The sequence below is a fragment of the Chrysemys picta genome, chromosome 9 (genome assembly GCF_011386835.1).
Source record: "Chrysemys picta bellii isolate R12L10 chromosome 9, ASM1138683v2, whole genome shotgun sequence".
In the NCBI taxonomy this organism is placed as follows: domain Eukaryota; kingdom Metazoa; phylum Chordata; order Testudines; family Emydidae; genus Chrysemys; species Chrysemys picta.
The window spans coordinates 101,900,723-101,918,763 of NC_088799.1; the positions used below are offsets into that span (position 1 = coordinate 101,900,723).

General features: G+C 48.3%; 1 protein-coding gene across 4 annotated transcripts in view; it reads right to left on the reverse strand.

Moving 5' to 3' along the window:
• The window catches only part of DOCK11 (dedicator of cytokinesis 11), a 123,589-nt gene that overhangs the window by 62,517 nt on the left and 43,031 nt on the right, over window positions 1-18,041 (reverse strand). For all 4 annotated transcript variants that reach the window (XR_010590316.1, XM_008178978.4, XM_008178977.4 and 1 more), the window contains exons 7-19: window positions 14,304-14,438; window positions 12,536-12,713; window positions 12,104-12,183; window positions 10,346-10,429; window positions 7,580-7,720; window positions 5,918-6,133; window positions 4,915-5,037; window positions 3,733-3,815; window positions 1,813-1,935; window positions 1,563-1,639; window positions 882-1,066; window positions 726-791; window positions 189-281 (exon numbers count right to left, since the gene is read on the reverse strand). Coding sequence is in view for 3 of the 4 variants with exons in the window: in XM_008178978.4 (XP_008177200.2) it covers window positions 189-281; window positions 726-791; window positions 882-1,066; window positions 1,563-1,639; window positions 1,813-1,935; window positions 3,733-3,815; window positions 4,915-5,037; window positions 5,918-6,133; window positions 7,580-7,720; window positions 10,346-10,429; window positions 12,104-12,183; window positions 12,536-12,713; window positions 14,304-14,438 (1,584 nt within the window). In the remaining variant the exon portion in view is untranslated. The remainder of the gene's footprint in view (window positions 1-188; window positions 282-725; window positions 792-881; window positions 1,067-1,562; window positions 1,640-1,812; window positions 1,936-3,732; window positions 3,816-4,914; window positions 5,038-5,917; window positions 6,134-7,579; window positions 7,721-10,345; window positions 10,430-12,103; window positions 12,184-12,535; window positions 12,714-14,303; window positions 14,439-18,041) is intronic.

Below are 18,041 nucleotides of genomic sequence, written 5' to 3' on the forward strand. Positions count from 1 at the left end.
CTAGGAAAGCAAGAGACCAGGTAACAAACTGACATTAAAAACTGAAAATCACTGAGCAGATGGGCCGAGGCTTATTCCCCCCATTCTATATCCAGCTATACAGAAAGAGGTGCTGGAGTTCTCTATGGCTTTGGTAAACCCATGAAAGACTATTACTTCCCTCAGCTGTTCTAGAGTTGAGTTTTTACCTCATCGTAGAATTCTGGACTTTGGTTATGATGCAACACAACAGCATAGGCATTTGCTGTCAGGAGGGGTCCTCCAGGTTTTCCATAGATACACTGGAATGAAGGCAAGTGACATGTTGGATCAAAGGCAGCTGTCACTCAAATTTGCCAACCAGAATAATGAAATACATTGGAAACAGAAAATACTGACATTCTTCTCTAGCTTGAAGAGACCATTTGACTAGAGGATAGGTCCATCAGTGGCTATTAGCCAGGTTGGGCAGGGATGGTGTCCCTGGCCTCTGTTTACCAAAAGCTGGGACTGGGCGAGGGGATGGATCACTTGATGTTTCCCTGTTCTGTTCATTCTCTCTGGGGCACCTGGCATTGGCCACTGTCGGTAGACAGGACACTGGGCTAGGTGGACCTTTGGTCTGACCCAGTCTGGCTGTCCTTGTGTTCTTATGGAGACACTCATTACTACGCCGTATTAACCTAACGAAGTGCCCAATTCTATATACATTTGTTTACGGTTTCAAAAATGGATTATGAACCAACCTTCAAAGCTTGGGCATCAGCTTCATCTGAGTCCTTGAATTCCATGCAGACCACGATATTCCTTGCCTGGAATGAAGAAGAACGGGAGAGTAAGCTTCCAGTTTTAGATCGGGGATGTTGTGAGCGTCTGTCCGGCCCGTGTTCTGTGGGACTCACCTTTGCAAATGTTTTCTGGCTGTCGTATTTTAAATGCAAGGGGTACACGTAGAGATGATTTTTGTAAATAGTGAAGGGATAACGGTATTTCGCCGCTTCTGGGACAAACTCCTCTACCTCAACGGTGATGTTCTCATGGCCCTTTTCAAAAGGCTTTATAGGGATGTAAGAGGCAGTAACACAATCTAAAGAGGAAGGATAAGTTGAGATAAGCAGGTGTCTGACAAACATGGGAAAGTCAGCAAATGCAACATGCCACTTTACATTTGACATTCTGCCTTTGCCATCACATCCAGCGCACTCACTGCAGTCAGAGAGCCACGGGCATACGCCCCAGGGTAGAATTTGGCTCCTCTCTGTTCCATGCTACTGGGCCAACTTCTCCTGTCAATCACATGACAGCAACCCCTTCGATGGATCATTGACTAATGCAGCCAGAGCTGAAGATTTCCTAAAGCTTGAAAACAGTGCAAGATGTGTTCCTTAAGAGAAACCTTTGCTGTTAAGCTCCAGCCTCTCATAAAAAAAGATTTTAAAATATCAGTTTCACTAAGTTAGTTGCTCATTATCTAACACTGTAAATTCTAGATATTCCTCATCCATATTATAGAGAAGCACGCTATAAATGTTACCAGGATGGTTAGCACAGTTACCATTTACTTTCTAATTTGTGTTTCTTACTTGATAATTCCAGAGGGATGCACTCGATGGTGATATTTAAGTGGCCTGGGATAACCTGGAGTTTTGTCTTCTCTGGCCTGTATTAGAAAGCAAGAACAAACTCATCAATCTTGAAAATTCAAGCATGAACAAATTAGCTCCAAATATTTGATCTCTCCAGGTGGTTTAGAAACACTCTCACATCCACACGTACTATTTTAAAGAATATTCAAATGCCCACTCAGCCGCTACACCAGTTCCTTACACTCACTTCCTAAACTCCGCTAGCAGCTTCAGCAGATCCTCACTAGAGAGTTTGCCACTGTCTTGTTTATAGAGAGGAGAGAATTTCCCGTCGAGATCCAGAGTACCTTGAGAGTCTTTGAAAACTGGCCTGCAAAAAACAAAAGTGGACACATTTCCCAAGCATTAGTATGAGCTGCGTGGCTACCCATGCCAGTCTGAGACAAGCTCAAAGGGTGATTCACTCCTGTGCAGGCAACACACACAAGGTCTACGCAACACAAATACTCAAACCCGCACACATAGGATTTGTGCTGGCTCTCTGCACAGGAATGAATGGCATTCTATGGAAGCTCTTCAGCATGTCCTTGCAATATGAAAACACTGCTCAGGAACCTACATGTATGTACCAAGCCACAGTCCAAGCTGACATTCAAGAGTCATCACCATCTTGGTTTAGGACCATATAGCAACCTAGTGGTAGGAATAGGAGACAGTGGGATGAATTTACATCAGTGTCTTCAAGGGAGCTGCATTAGGGTCAGTTTGGCTCGGTATATGTTTAACCTCAACAAAAGAATATTTGGGGAATCAGATCATGGTCTTCAGTCATCCAAGAGACAAATGGAGGAGCTGCGGCTAGGTGGCATCTCTTGGGCTCTCCAGAGTTCCAGACTGAACTAGTTAACCTCCACCCCAAAAACCCACTATCTAAAGGTCCAGTCCTGCAGCCCTTGTCTCCTGGGCAGAGTCACTGAAGCTGAGAGGACATGCAGTCCCTTCAGTCCTTTCTTTGAAGAAGAACCACAGGGGCTACTAGACGGGATCAGACTAGTGGACCATCCTGTCCTAAGGCTGACAATGTAATGCACTAGCTGCTTCACAGGCAGGTGCAGGACCTTGGCACCAGCAGTTACGGGATAACCTGTCCCCAAGGAAGTTCCCTCCTGACCCCAATAGGTAGAGGTCAGCTCACACCCTGAAGCAGGAGGGTTTATAGCTACAACTGGTTGGACATTTTTCACCCACATTTCACGGTGAAAAATGCCGTTGCTGTTGAAATCTATACAGCTCAACAAATGTGTTGCTTGTGATGAAAATTCCTGTGGGAGGGGAAAATGCTTTTTTGTTTTGTTTTGAAATTTTCATTTTGGGGGAAGTTTTGTTTCAGATTTTATTTTACTTTATGTTTTTCATGTTTAAAAAATATTTTCACATTATTTCTTAACATGTGAGCAGTAGCGGTGCACAATCTGACCTAATCTAAGAGCTGAAATATTCTATTTTATTTTAAAAATCATTAAGGCAGACACTACATCGCAGTGATTGAAACATTTTTTTTTCCAGATCAAAGCGTCTCCTGTTTGTGTTCCAGTGAACAGTCTGACCCTACTATTACTATCATGGTATGAAAGAAAATGGAATTCCCATAAAATTTCTGTTTTGGAAAATTTTCATTTTTGGAATTCTAAGATTCCATTTTGAATTCTATTATAATATAAAACTGAAAAAAAAAATCAAAATGGAATTTCAGAATTCCAAAATGGAATCTTAGAATTCCAAAATGAAAATTTTCCAAAATAGAAATTTTATGGGAATTCCATTTTCCTGGGAAATTTCAAATATTTTTGTTCCCATATGGAACAATTTTTTTTTTCAAAATGTCGACATTTCCCACAAAAATGGAAGCTCCATGTTTCAACCAGCTCTATTTATAGCTCTCCCCAGAATTCTTGTTTATTTTATAATCTCACTCCAGATCTAGGATTCCAGCCAATGCAAATGCTGGCTCAGAAAAACAATCTGTAGGGCCAAATTCTGTCCTCAGTTACACTTGTGCAGCTTCCCTGACTTGAGGAATTTGGCCCCTAACCACTTGGCCTGATTTACAAACAACATAGACAACAACAACTTCAGAAGAACACATGAGGATTTCACGACGACTGACCTGGCAGCCCAAGCAAAGGGCATCCTGTACTGCCCAAGCCGACTACACACCTGCTTAGCCAACTTATGAACCTTCTGGGCAGCCTGGAAAAACAAGAGAAAGGATCGACAAGCTGACAATGGGGTCACACCTTCCTAGGACAAGAATTAAAATGCGACAGCTGTGGGAAAGGAAAGCCCTCAGCCTTCCACCAACATACAGCCAGGTAGCAAGTTAGAGCATCTACGCTGACGCCAAGGACTAAGCCCACGATCATTGTGGCTTCAGCCCATGTCTATTTCACTGCTGTATGTGATCAGCGTGCCTTTTAGGGTCCAGTCGTGTTACCAGTTAGCTTCTTCCCTCAATAACTCGTTAACCTGACAGAGCTAGAAGGGCATCGCTAGGGAGTTTCCAAATTTGATCTCCATGATCCTGCACTAACCTAAGCTGTATGCAAGAGGGGGTACCGAGCCTTTACCTACACTGGGCCTCACCCCACTCACCCTGAAGTCAACGGGACTCATTGAATTCAGTGGAGGGTTCAGGTCCCAGATGGGGTACACACAATTCATGGCAGCTACCACTAGAGGGCCCCCAGATCCTGCTGCCATTTGCACAAACTGGCCACCGGCCCTGTGCACCCAACCAGAGGAGAAGGAGGCGGAGCTGTGTGCAGAGTGGGCGTGGCTACAGGGTGGGCCATATTCTGCCTGGTTCTGAGCCCCACCAACTGTGGTGCAGGAACCATTTTTAATTAAAAAATAGCTCTTCCCACCTGCCGGAGCAAACGCAGAGGCAACCCGAGGCAGCTGGTTGTGAGCAGGGCTGAATCTCTCGTGTGCGTAGCAGTTCCCCACCAGCTTAGGCCCCGCACCGTTCTAATGTGCTGGGGAAATAATTATCTCATCTTAAAAATCTATCACGTTTCTGAACAGCCAAGCTCTGTTCTGAGAGCCGAGCTGACATCAGCCGTGATGCCAGTGCCCAGAGCAAAGCCGGAAATGCCAAGAGCTGCGGCCATCTTAACTGCATAGGAAAAGCCCAAGGTTTGCCAGAAAGGACAAGAAATAACAATCCATGTGTATTTTCATGCTTCTCAGAGTATCACAAGCCAACGGAGACTAGCCAGCTCCAGGTTATCACCGGAGTGGCCTGCAGTGCCCTTTCGGAGACCTTGCCATACATAAGCTTATCCAGTACCTTCACCGGGTCGGAGTTCTTGATGTACGGGTCCACACAGTGTGTAATGCTGCCTTGCAACACTTTCTCCACACGGGCCACAAGAAAGATCTCCACATGGGGGTTTGCCACGGAGAAAACTCCCTGAAAGTGAACGAACAGCAGAGCGTCAGAGGCGATTACTCCTCCCACGGCCACGCTTTCCTCCAGCTCCAATCAGAATGGAGCCCGGTAGCTTCCCCGCTTTGGCGCTATGCAGATTCATGGCACGTGTCCGTTCCTGACATGGCTCTGGGGCCAGGTGCCAGGTTCCAGCAGGTTTTCATGGTCTGAGTGGGGCCAAAGCCTGAGAGAGGCTACTGGGACGGTGCAGGCACTCGGTACTTCTCAGAATTGGCGCTAGCTGTGGGACTTGGAGGGTTAAATGGCTGATCGGCTCTTTCTATGAGCCCCAAACATGGTAAAAGTCAGAACCGTTTGGGTTCCCAGCAGAACGAGGAGCTGGGGGGAGGGAATTTGATAACAAAACCTCCCTCCCACTCAAAGAAAAGCTACAGCGTATGCTTGAACTACGGGCTGGGAGTGTCAAAGGTGCCTTCGGGAGGGAGATGCCCAACTTCCAGACACTTTCACTGCTCCTTCGCGAATCCCGGGTGGCTACGTTTCAGGCAGAGTTGGTGACATTTTTCTGAATTTCAAAATGTTGACAAAGTCAGGAAAAATGTCCACTAATTTTGTTTGCCTGTTTTCTCAGTGATCATTCAGGTAACCGAGCGTCATGAGTGAATGAGGGCTGGATAATCGGGATTGTGCTTTTCGGAGCACGGACCATCTTTTTGTGCTGTCTCTGTACAGCACCCACCACAGTGGGGTCCTGGTCCCTGACGAAGGCTCCTAGATGCTACAGCACTCCACATAATCAATCACGGGCTGTACATTTTCTGAAGAGCTGCAACAACATCAAAGCTTTTTCCTTGCATGTACAGTGACAACACGGAGAGAAAACAGGAAGTCAGTTCCTCACCTGCTTTATGTAGCGCAGGTGAGATTCAGCAATTCCGTGAATGAGGTGCTCATTGGTCGAAGTCCCCTTGGAGTGACTGTCACCAGCTGCTTGGGTGGAACTGCCCAGCAGCATTTCACGGACCGAGGGAGGATTCAAGTCCACATGGAAGTCAGCTGAAATCTTGCAATTGTTCTTTACGTCAAATAATGCCAGGCTGATGAAAAACGGCTCAACCTGGGAATTTGAATGAATGTTCTTGTTAAAAAGCATGGAACAGGTTCTACCCTCGAGGTGTACTTGAAATTCACTGCTAGATACACAAGTGTGACCTCTGTTTCTTTGAGTCTCAGTTCAACTCTCACGATGAAATTCACCCTTGCACCAGGACTATGCATCACTTACAATCTGTGGGGGCCATCTACGCGGGGTGAATTTCACTGTGAAAGAATTATATAAGTAACCAATAGTTTATTTGCTTCTGACTATCCAAAAAAGCACTCTAAGACCACAACTTTGCTGGGTCTTCTTGCATTTGTATCTAGTAAAGATGAGCATAAAGATGAGCGCCATTTTAAATTCACTGACATAACATACAGAAAGAAGAGTAGCAGGTTATTTATACGAATGGCAGGAAGAGAGGAAAACGCTGATCAGTCTGTAAGAGCTGTTCAAAGGCTGTAAGTTCAGTATAAGGCTACGTCTACCCTAGCCCTTTTGTCGGTCAGAGGTGTGAAAAGAACACACGTTTTACCGACAGAAGCGCTGGTGTGGACAGCGCAATGCTGGCGGGAGACGCTCTCCCGCCGACATAGCTATCGCTGCTCATAGGGGGAGGTTTGATTATGTCAGCAGGAGAGCTCTCTCCCGTCAGCATAGTGCTGTCTCACGGGAGTCCTGACAGTGGCGCAGCTGCAGCGGCACAGCTGTGCTGCTTTAAGGTCGGCAGTGAACACAGAGCCTAGGAATGTGCATTTTTAGCACATCTCACAAAGTCCCAAATAACTCAGTTCTGAGTTGCCTGACTTCAGTTGTGTTCTAGCAAGAGACTCTACGTATTTCTTGGTCACATCAGGTAGGGTCACACAGAGAAAGCTTCCAGCATAAACTAACCACCTTTCCCTCGCTGTTCTCACCTTGCACGTGAACCGTCTGAAGTGAGTTCAACAATGGGGTGACTACATCAGACCTCAGGCTGGGTTTTGTAGCTCCAGGCCTTGACAAGTAGCAACAATTCCAGATGTTTTTGGTTCAGAAAGATTGTAGAGGACAAAGCTACCACGTGAAGGTAAGACCGCAGTGTGCCTGATCACAGCAGTGATGTACATCTGTGCTATCTCCAGGCCTGATTCTGCGGGCTAAAATCTAAAGTCCCCACTGGCCCTGGGTGCATCAGGACTGAGGTGTCTGTTAGCAGTGCCTCCATCCCTCTCTGACATGATGGTGAAATATTGTAACAGGGATGGATGCAAATTCAGGCCCCAGGCCTGCAATGAGGTCTGTGCCAGTCGACCCCCTGTGTCGGCCCAGAGGCCACTAGGAGCAGAATTGGGGCCTAATTTCTTTTCCCAGCTCCACCCCCGGTCGGTTTCTGTTGCCGATCAGAAGAAACGGGATGGTAACTGTCTACGTCTAAGCACAGCTCCAAGAGAAGAAACGGAACTTTCCAAGGAAAATGCGTACGTTTGTGGGGGAGCCCTCGGCTCGGTGACACACGGGATCCTGGAGGTTGAAGGTTAAATCATGACAGTTCACCAAAAAGCGCCTGCTGCACTTTTCCTCAAAGGGCTTTACGTCTGGCTCAATTCCAGAGAAGTCCAGCCTCTAGAAAACAAATGACACATCCTTTAAACCAGGAACCTCACAAAAGAGTTAAGGGATTACGTTATAGCTAATGGTATTTTATCATCATTAAAAACATGGTCTAAAAAGTGCAGCACATTCACAAACTGAGAGCCCGTTTGGTGCCTGTTATGCACATGCATTAAGGACAGGAATTCATAACTTTGTCCTGGTTTTTAGCAGTCTGGTTTGAGCGGTTTGTACAGTACAGAGAACTAAATCACCATAAGATTTCAGTTCTGCCCTCTGCCTTTGAGTTGTAACCTTGAGGGTCCACCCAAATGTCCAATCACAGGGAGCCTGGAGGTGAAAACAGCGTATGTGCAGCAGGAATGCTTAAAGAGTTTCTACCACTTTGCAGGAGTCTATTGGTTGAAGAGATCGTTCACATAGTTACTAGACGGCATTGCCAGAACCAGCAACAGCTCACAAACCGGAAGACATTTTTCATGGGCAGTAATGACCAGTCTGGTTATAAACAGTCAAGATGGGCAATTGATTTAGATTTGCTGTAATAAAACTCAAACCATCTTGAATCCAGTCACCTCCTCCATAGCCCTTAAGGCCCAACTGGTCCTGTGACTGGTTTGTGCCTACCCAGTGCCCTTTCACAGACAGTGCCGAACGGGAAGAAACAGACAAGACGACCTTTAGGCACGACCCTTAGCCAGATAACAACTCCCTCCCTTCACCAGAACCACCTTGCTGTGCGCCAAGGACGTAGGACTGCATCCAGATCATCAAAATAACAGTGTGTTGAAGGGCTGATGTGCATGCTATCATTTCCCCCCCGTTACTGAGGAGACCCGTGGTATTACTCTGTGGGGGCTATTTCCCCCCTCTGAGTAATCTAAGGCTTGGTCTACACTACCCCCCTAATTCGAACTAAGGTACGCAACTTCAGCTACGTGAATAACGTAGCTGAAGTCGAAGTACCTTAGTTCGAACTTACCTTGGTCCACACGCGGCAGGCAGGCTCCCCCGTCGACTCCGCGGTACTCCTCTCGCCGAGCTGGAGTACCGCAGTCGACGGCGAGCACTTCCGGGTTCGACTTATCGCGTCCAGACTAGACGCGATAAGTCGAACCCAGAAGTTCGATTTCCAGCCGTCGAACTAGCGGGTAAGTGTAGCCAAGGCCTTAGCAAATATAGGCTGCAATCATTAACCCGTTTTAGAAAACTATTTCTGATTCGCTTCCGAGCAGACAGAAAACCCTGCCCTCTCTCAGGCCCATGGCTGCAATCACATAATTGCTTCAACATCAGCCTGACAAGCATGTAAACAGGCCACAAAACTGAACTTGTGTCCACGATCGCAGACGTACCAAGCCGCAGAACACACGGGGTCTGCTCGGAACCAGAATCAACAGGCTTCTTTGTGCCCAGGGACAGGGCACTGTGAGTTCAGGGGCAGCGCAGCTAATAAAGATGTTTTGTACTTTCAAGGATGTTCCCCTTCTGAATCACACGACTAGTATTTTGGGGAGTTGCCAACAGTCCCTTTTTAAAAACAAACCTCATGGCTCCCACAAGGGCTGGAGAGACCCTGGTACAATCATCCTAAAGAAGACCCAAGAGGAAAGTTTGGTTTGGTACAAGAAAGACTCTGCATTTTTCCCGTTAAATCAGAATTGTCACCCTCCCGGGCTCTCGCAGCTCAGATTGATTTGAAGCTAGAGAAAATCAGAATCTAGGAAATAAATGGAACAGTTTTCTAAAGTCATGTTAGCAGCAGCAGCTTTTTCCCTTTAAATGTCACGGGTGCCTTCAGATCCATACCGCTGCTCTCAGGACCGGAGAAGAAATGCTAGCGTGCATGCCAAACCTTCCTTTTGCCATCCTGGGGAGCACCTCGGGCCTTCAGCATCCCCCATGGCAGCTCTGCTGAACCTGGGGCAGTCTCTCTCTCGCTCTATTCCCATGACTGGGCAGTGGATAAAGTCAGCCCTTCGTATTCCAAAGGTACTGAGCTCAAGCCGCATTATCATTGTGCTTGGATCAACATTTCTATTAACTCTTTTCTATCTGTGTGAATAGACATTAATTTTTGCCACTTTTCCAAGGCCAAAACTTTAAAGTTCGTAAAGAACAAATGTAGAGACAAACAAATGTGTTACCTATAAAAACAGCCTACTTAAAGAAGGGTCAGCTGTCTACATGGTCAAATTAAGGGCTATCATGGAAGCAGACTAAGTCCCTGGAAAGGAGCAGTGGGGGAAGACCAAATTCGGCATTCTGCAGCTGTCAGACAGGAGTCTGAACAGGGAACAGCCTCTGTGGTTTGGGAGCTTCCGTGTGCCAGCAGCCACGAAGACTTCCTTTACGTGAAAGGTGTTCTGAGCTTTGGCATCTCCAAAACCCAGAACCTGTGTGGCTGGCATATCTCGCAAGGACTCGGCACAGACACGGGCTTGCTGCTTATCTCATCGGCCTTATCTGTAGAGGTGACTTGACTACCAGTCATTTTACCGTCTTCCTACAGGTCTCATTGCTGCTGTCGGTGACCACAGCCACCCAAGGAAGGAAGGAAGCAGGCGACACCAAATGGACTTTTCAGAATGGGTGAACCCCAGAAGACTCGAAAGGGGGTGTGTGGGGTGGAATTACCTGGACTTCTGCGTCAAAGGAAAAGAGGTTTTGTCGTCCATCATTTCTGCTTAGTTTATTCAGCTGTTCAGTTTCTCTTCCATACTAGGACAAGGAAAGCATTGACATTACTGAGGAGACCAGGCCACAAGAGAAGCAAGTGTTTGTCTTTGGGAGGAACGGACACAAAATGTAATAAAAATAAAGCAGTCAGTATTGTTCAGAGCTGACTGATGACCGGAGGGATTACACAATACCGCCCAGCCGCACCAACCAACGCCGTGCCGGGAAACAGGAGGACTCAGGGTCCTGTGGCCTGTCCACGTGACAGGGTCACTGAGGGACACAGCCAGCTGGCTACCAGATACCTGCCCCTGGCCTACCCAGCGCAGGCCCAGAGAGCTGTGACAGCCATCCCTGCCCTGCCAAACAGGAGTGAAGCTGTCAATATTGCACCACTTCAGAGGCCAAGCTCTCCTGTCCCCGTCTGCACTGCATGTCCCTGGGGTAGATTTGGCGACCTCTCCTCCCGCCCCATCCCCAGATGCATCCACTGTCCCTTGCTCGACGTCCTCTCCCTCAGCTGAGTTATCCTCTCTTGTGGCTTGGGTGGCATCTTCTACCTCGATGACTCAGGTCAGTACCGCCCCCCCCCCACCCCGGCCCCGGCTCTCCCACGTCTTCTGGGATGTTCAACGCGTCCAAACCTGAACTTCTCGGCTTGCTCCCCAAATCACTTCCCTCCCCGCCTTTCTCCATCGCCATCGGCAACATTCTCACCCTCTGAGTCACTCGTGTCTACAACCCCGTGGCTACGCGACTCTTCCCCTCCCTGTCACCCTCTCTTCACCTCCCGGCTCTCACCACATCCAGCCACGTCTCCCTCTGAGATCCGCCCCATCCCCAACCACAAAGCTCTTCTCTGCAAGCCCTCGTTACCTCTCCCCAGAACTTCGGCAGCCTCCCCCGCCTCTCATCTCGTCTCATCCGCTCCAATGTATTCCACGTGCTGCAGCCAAAGTGGCTGCTCTGATCCTGTTCCCCACGGCCTGCCCACTCCCCACCGGGTTTCAGACTCCTCACCCTGACTGAAGGCTCTCGCACAGCGCTGCTCTGGGATGCACGCACCCCTCATCTCCTACTGCACTCCCGCTCCCTCCCTACCACCTTTCAGAGGCCTCCAGCCCTTTCCAGCTCTGTGCCACGGGGCCGGGCACACACGTGGGTCTGTAGGAACCAGTACTGGCAGAGCCTCTCACAAATAGCTCCACGAAAGGACCAAGAGCACCAGCTCAACATACATTCCCAGACTGTGGCCCTGTCTTCCTCCTGTCTGCAGCTCCATCCAGGTTCCTGCTCCAGCCTCCTTCTTCCCTGCCACTCCCAGAGACACGGACGCTCCCCCCTGCCCTCTCCCGGCTTCTTTCTCCCATCCCTGTCCCAGCAGCTGGCTCTGGGCAGCAGCAGTGGCAGTGCTGGGTCAGGCTCCTGCCGGGGGTGTGTCTGAGTTTGGGTGGGAACACAGGCAGCGCTTTATGCGGCAGACCTGGGAGCAGCTCCAGCTCCGTGCTTTGAGGCACCCTGATGGGATCTGTACACAAGGAGGCGAAGCCGGCGCCAGCAGCATCGCGTGGGTGCCCAGCTCTCCCCAGGGCACAGCTTAGGGACCTCTGCTGTAGGGACCTTAACCTCTGTCACTTAATAGTGTCCAGCAGGAAGTCCCTTTCCAGTGCCAGTTAGCTGTGGGAGTTGAGGAAATGACCACTGTGGACACAATACCTTCATCAGCTCAGGATGCATGCTTCTCTCCAAGCTCTCCAGGATGTTTTCCGATTTCCCTTGGCTGCTCGAGTCGTCATCTGTCAAGTCATGAAAAGCAGATGTTCCAAATGACAGCAATGGCGCCTTCTGATCCCACCAGCCCCCGGGCTCCGCTCCTGAGCCGCTCACTTACAATAGCACAGGGACAATTTATCGGGGCTTTTGAGACGCTGCCATGGGTTCCCCATCTAGCAGGAGAGTCAAGTTTCAAATCCACTTTTATTCTACAGACTATAGTTTATGTGCTACTAGCCAAATCTCAGCATCAGCATTTACTTGCTACGATGCCGACTTTTAATGCAGGAAAGAATGTAAACGTCTCCATGCTGCTAACAACGATGTCAGCGCCGCGACGGTGGGAATGAACGATCTAGTGATTTAAAGACTGACCTTGTGCAGCCTCCACAGTGTCTTTCCTCTCTTGCACCAAACTCTCCGTATTGATCTGAATAATCTTTTTCAGAGTCACCAGCCACTCCTCCATTTCCTGTTCACTTTCGGCTGCCAGATAGTGGCTGTACTTATCTAGCATCTTGAGTTCAAATGCATAGCGGCGCATCTTGGGGCACTGCACAAACAAGAGAGCGGGCTTCACATTACACCTCGTTAATATCGCCTTCACTTTAGAGCTCAGCTCAGCGCAGACCTGTTCCCAAGCTTCTCCCTGGCGAAACATACTGTGCACAAACAACAATGTTACAAATGCACCTTTCGTTCCGGGGCATTCCAAAGGGGAATCACTAACGGCAGGCATGCACCGCTCAGCCCCACTGAGATGCGGCTAGCTCTGGGTGGAAAGTAGCAAGCCGCCAAGATGCAGCCTGTTGTACACTAGTGCGAAGGGAAACTTGAGCCCAAATCACAAAAGCAAATTCCTTCCCTTATAAAAAAAAGTGCCATGGAGCCTTTACACTCCACCCAGGAGCCTGATTTTAAAGACTCGTCCAACCCACCAAGTAGAACTTCTGCCAGGCGCTATCGTAAGAAGCATTAATCAAAAACCAGACTAACAGTTTCATGGTAGCTCACTTTTCCAACCGCTGCTTGTCTAATAGTAGCACATTCCGGTGAGAAGTCTAGGCAAATCCCTTGATGCAACATGTAAAGTACAGTCTACGCCGCCCAGAGTCACGATGGCTACAAAGAAATCTACGGAAACTCACTTTGGAATCTGCATGGAGTCTGCTCTTCTCACCCGAGAGTTAGCCCAAACCCACATGAAAACAGTGCGCCCTGTGAGAGCTACGCAAGAGACAGCACAAGGGCAGGAATAAAAACTTTCTCAGGCTTCAGAAGCTGTGTTTTTCCATACACTACTGCTAGTGCATGCGACTAATGCCTGATGGGCCTTTCCAAAGCAAGGTTTTTCACATGAGCAACAGTTTTCCGCAGAAGACCCCATGATGTTGCAATTTGGGGACATTTTCCACTACCACTCTTTACCATTCACCACCCCTCCTCCTCCTCTTTAACAAGAGCTACAGGAAGCAAACACAGCTCATTTGCATTCTCTTATTATTTGTATTATAGTAGTCCTCCAGCAAACCACAGTGTTCAAATGCATAGTAAGAGACTCTACCTGCCCTGAAAGGCTGACAATTTAAGGCCCTGCTTCTGTAGCCCCTTGCATGTGTGAGTTACTTTACATGTGTGAGTACTCCCATTGAATTCTGCGTGTACAGGATCCAGACCTAGTTTAAGACAAGAGACAACCAGTGCATGCAGACAGACAGAGAGGAAGGCAGCTGAAGGTAACACTGGGATAAACAGCTGACTGCACAGAATAGTTACTGGCCTCAATCTTGCATGTACTTCAAGCTCCTGTAGGCCCATTGAAGTCAACGGGGGTGCTAAGAGGTCCCCGTCAGGGGATAGGGCCCCTTGGTGGTGGACACTGTACAGTCAAAGAAAAAGAGCTCATCCAATCTCGGCAGGGATGACACAGCCGGCTGGGGAGCCGGCGGAAGGCGCAGTGGCAGTGAACCCCAGGTTTTACACTGTCCGCAGTAGGCTCTGCCCACCACCTGCTAGCCGCGGCGATGGCATTGCTGGTCAGGCCGGCGGGTAGGCAGATGGAACAGGCAGAGCGCGCAAATGAGATTGATGAAGCACACGTACGGGGACGAAAGCAGGTAGGACTCACTCCTTGTCAACCTACCTGAACAACGTCAATGCAAGCGTCCAAGAAGATGCAGCCTTTGGATTCTTTTGAAATTTTCTCATCTTTATAGGAATTCAGAATATAGGAACCATCCGGCAGTTGTGTGAGGTAAAAATACCGTCTCTTGAATACCTGCAAGAGCAAAACGCCATTCTCATACACGGGTCACTCTATGCCATCCGTAGCCAGCGAGGCTCACGTTTTCAGCATTTGGCTTCTCGGTCACTGTACGATACCCCGCTAGGGAAAACAGATGGTCTCTCAGTGCTACGCATTTACCAGGTTATTATTAAACCTAAAGATGTTCTCACGCTCAGGCTTTGGAAGGAGGAAAGGACAGGAAGCATGTTTCACAGGTCAGCACACTCAAAGCCAGGGCTGAAATACAACCGCCCAAAGCTCCTGCGTCTCACACACCTAATTCCAGATTAGTTCCCGAGACCCTCCATTCACCTCCTGCAGTCCGAGACTGTTCACTCAATGGGGTAATTCAAAACTCCTTAGCAGGGTTGGATTCCACAACTAAAGAAGTCCCTCTCGCGCTGGCAATCTGAGGAATTTCCCCCCAGGTTAGATGGGCAGAGACCCTGGGGGGGGGGTTCCCCTTCCTCCCCAGCCTGGGGCAGGGGTCACTTGCAGGTTTGAACTAGTGTAAATGGTGGATTTCCCGCAACTTGAAGTCTTTAAAGCACGATTTGAGGACGTCAGTAACTCAGCCAGAGGTTAGGGATCTGTTACCAGAGTGAGGTTCTGTGGCCTGCGATGGGCAGGAGGTCAGACTAGATTATCGTGACGGTCCCGTCTGAGCTTAAAGTCGGAGTCTGAATCTGAGCGAGCACCTAGTTCTGTCCCGCCGCACCCTCTCCTGGCACGGCTCGCTTCTGCAAGGAGCTGAGCAGAGCTGATCAAGCAAAGCACTTGAGTCTGTCCACAGCCCCATTGAAATCAAAGGGATTACTCATCTGCTTAAGTGTTTTGCTGGATCAGAATCAAAGTGCTCAGCACATTGCAGGAGCAAGCCCTGAATTAGTATCTTTTGGAGGGGAGGATGGGCATGATTATAGGCTGGGCCCCCCCTTCCTCCCAATGCAGAGTCTTCCTACTGCCTGCACACCCTTCCCTCCGCTGGCTCCTGTCCCCTTCAGCTCTAAAAAGAAAAGCCAAGTGGTTACATTAGGGTCTGGGCCATTCAGCTGAGCAGGCATCCGGGGATTGCAGAACCCTTCGCGATAGCGACCTCAGGAATAGTTGCAAGCCAATTGTCAGACGGATGTTGTAACAACAGCTTGGCACAGTCCAGTGACAGAATTGGAATGGGATCCATGCAACTGGTTGTGTTTCTTTTTGGAGAACACAGAGTAACTTTTATGGACCAGTCTTGGTTTAGTTTCCTGACCCATTCACTCACCCCTAGATGCAATAACTTTGTCTTAAGTGTCTCCATAGCTGAGTTACGAATACAGACAGAGTGGACTATGCCCTGCAGATGCAATCTTGTGCTGCAAGTCAATGGGAGCATAAGACCACACACACAATTAGCTGCATCTGCAACTTCTTGCTCCTACCGTACTGGAGGCCAAATTAAGGCCAGGATGTTTGTGATCCAACTACTATACACGGAGCTACAGAGACACAACAAAGATGAGACAAATGTGCTCCTGCCCTAGGTATAGTCACAAAACCCACCTTTCCTGGAGACTGCTTAGCAGAAAATACTGGCACATAATGCCTGGGAACACCTGCAATTTCAGCAGTTGGAAAAGTAGCCTTAGATGTTCTCAGGTTTGCTATGAATCAGAAATGTATTTCCTTCTTGTTAGCGATCATGATTAAAAGGAGCATGAAGGTAGGGCCCAGGAGGTCAGGACAGGGAGACGAGAAACAGCACTTGCACTCCCATTTTGAGGCTTTGAAAATATTCTCATTGTAATGAGTGCCTGGAACAAATATGGATCAATACAGCATTGGAACAACATGGATCAGGTTCTACCAGTAATTTCATGCCTCCATGAATAGTGAATCCATCACATATTTGATCAGGCCAGTCACTTATTGCCCAGAATCGGAAGAGTGAATTAAATCTAATCCACGGAGTCAGTGTTTAGACAAGTCCCGGATGTGAGCTCCGAGGACGTGATGCTGATGAATTTTAAGTTTAGAGGATAGTGTAAGCACATTGGCCCTGATTCAGCATGTGTGGACTTAAGCAGGAGCTCAAAATTAAGCACTGCTTCAGCACTTTGCTGAACTGGGGCCTTAGATACTTCAGTGCTGCGTGCTACGGAAGATCTTAGATTAAATAGATGTGTATTAAACGAATGTTCAGAAGACGGGAGAATAAGTCTCTCATGGGATGTTTGATTTCATGCAAAACATTTGAAACATTTAACATCCTTCCAATGGAAAGTGCAGAAGCAAGCAGCACACACAAATACGCTGCATTATTTATACGGATTTTTCCTTTGCAGGCCTGCTGTTCCAAAGAATGGTCAGAATGCTGTACCGCTTTTGGAATGAATCGCAGGAACCTAGGAACAGAGCGAATGCCAGATCAGATCAGATCACCGGTACAGCCAGTTCAGTTCCCCACTTTGGCAGGGGGGAAGCTGTGAAAGCTTCAGATGAGGCAAAAACAACAACAAAAATGCTGCAAAAAAATTGCGTGGGGTTAGGCAGAGAATTGAGGAGGTCCAGAAGAAGAAAAGGTCCTGATCTAGTGATTGCCATGGGTTAAACTGGATTGGTGTGCAACCGAAACCAAGCTAACCAGAGTCAAGCTGGAGAACGTCTGCAAGAAAGAAGGTTACTCTGAAGCAAACGCAGTCAACTGTAAGCCTAATTAAGTTTTGCTCATAAGCTGGCTCACCACAAAAAACATTCTGTACATGCTTAGCAACTGCCAGCGCCATTCGTTGCCTAGCACATCACTGTAATGAAAGAACGCGGAGCTGAGATCATGGCAAGTCTCCTTCTGCAGCACTAGAATGATGCTGCAATGTGCCAGTACGGATGGCTTCAGACCTTCAAGGTGCTACTGCTTTCTCAGAACTCTAGCAACCGGCATTAGAGAAGTCTTCTGCACGGAAGAGCAGTGATCAGAACCAACGTTTGCACCAATGGGCACTCATTTGGGGTCCCTTGATTTCTGAGTCGCCCTATAGATAACATGAGCCTGATTTGTAGAAGTGTCGCACCCCCACGACTCCAGCTAAGTCGATGGGACTGCAGCTGAGCAGCACCTCTAAAAACCAGGCCTGAGATGCTTCTAGCTGAGCATTTAGGCCCTCAGTGCCACAGCGTCCTTGAGCACGTGCCTCACTTCATAGGCTGTACATTGATATGCTCTAGCGCAAACAGAAGTTACGGGCTTAGTCCTGTACGATGCAGGAGGTCAGACTAGATGATCACAGCTCGGACTTCAAGTCAGGCACGTGCTTCTGCACTTCGCTGAATCGAGGCATCAGACTGAGAAACTGAAAATCATGGAATGCTTTGGGGAGTTTTTAGTAGCCTAACGGGAGCAAAAGAACGTAATGTTTTTTCTCCTGAGTCTTGCTGTAATTTGGATACCCATCCGAGTGTTATCACCAGGGCAGTCTCTTTTATCAAGTAACAAAGCAGCTGTTTGCTGAAACAACAAATAGATCATTGGCTGAGCAAAATCAATGATACAATTAGTTGGCGCTTCTGTAGCGAAGTCCGAGCGGTGGAGTGCTGCCCGGTGTCCAATAAAAA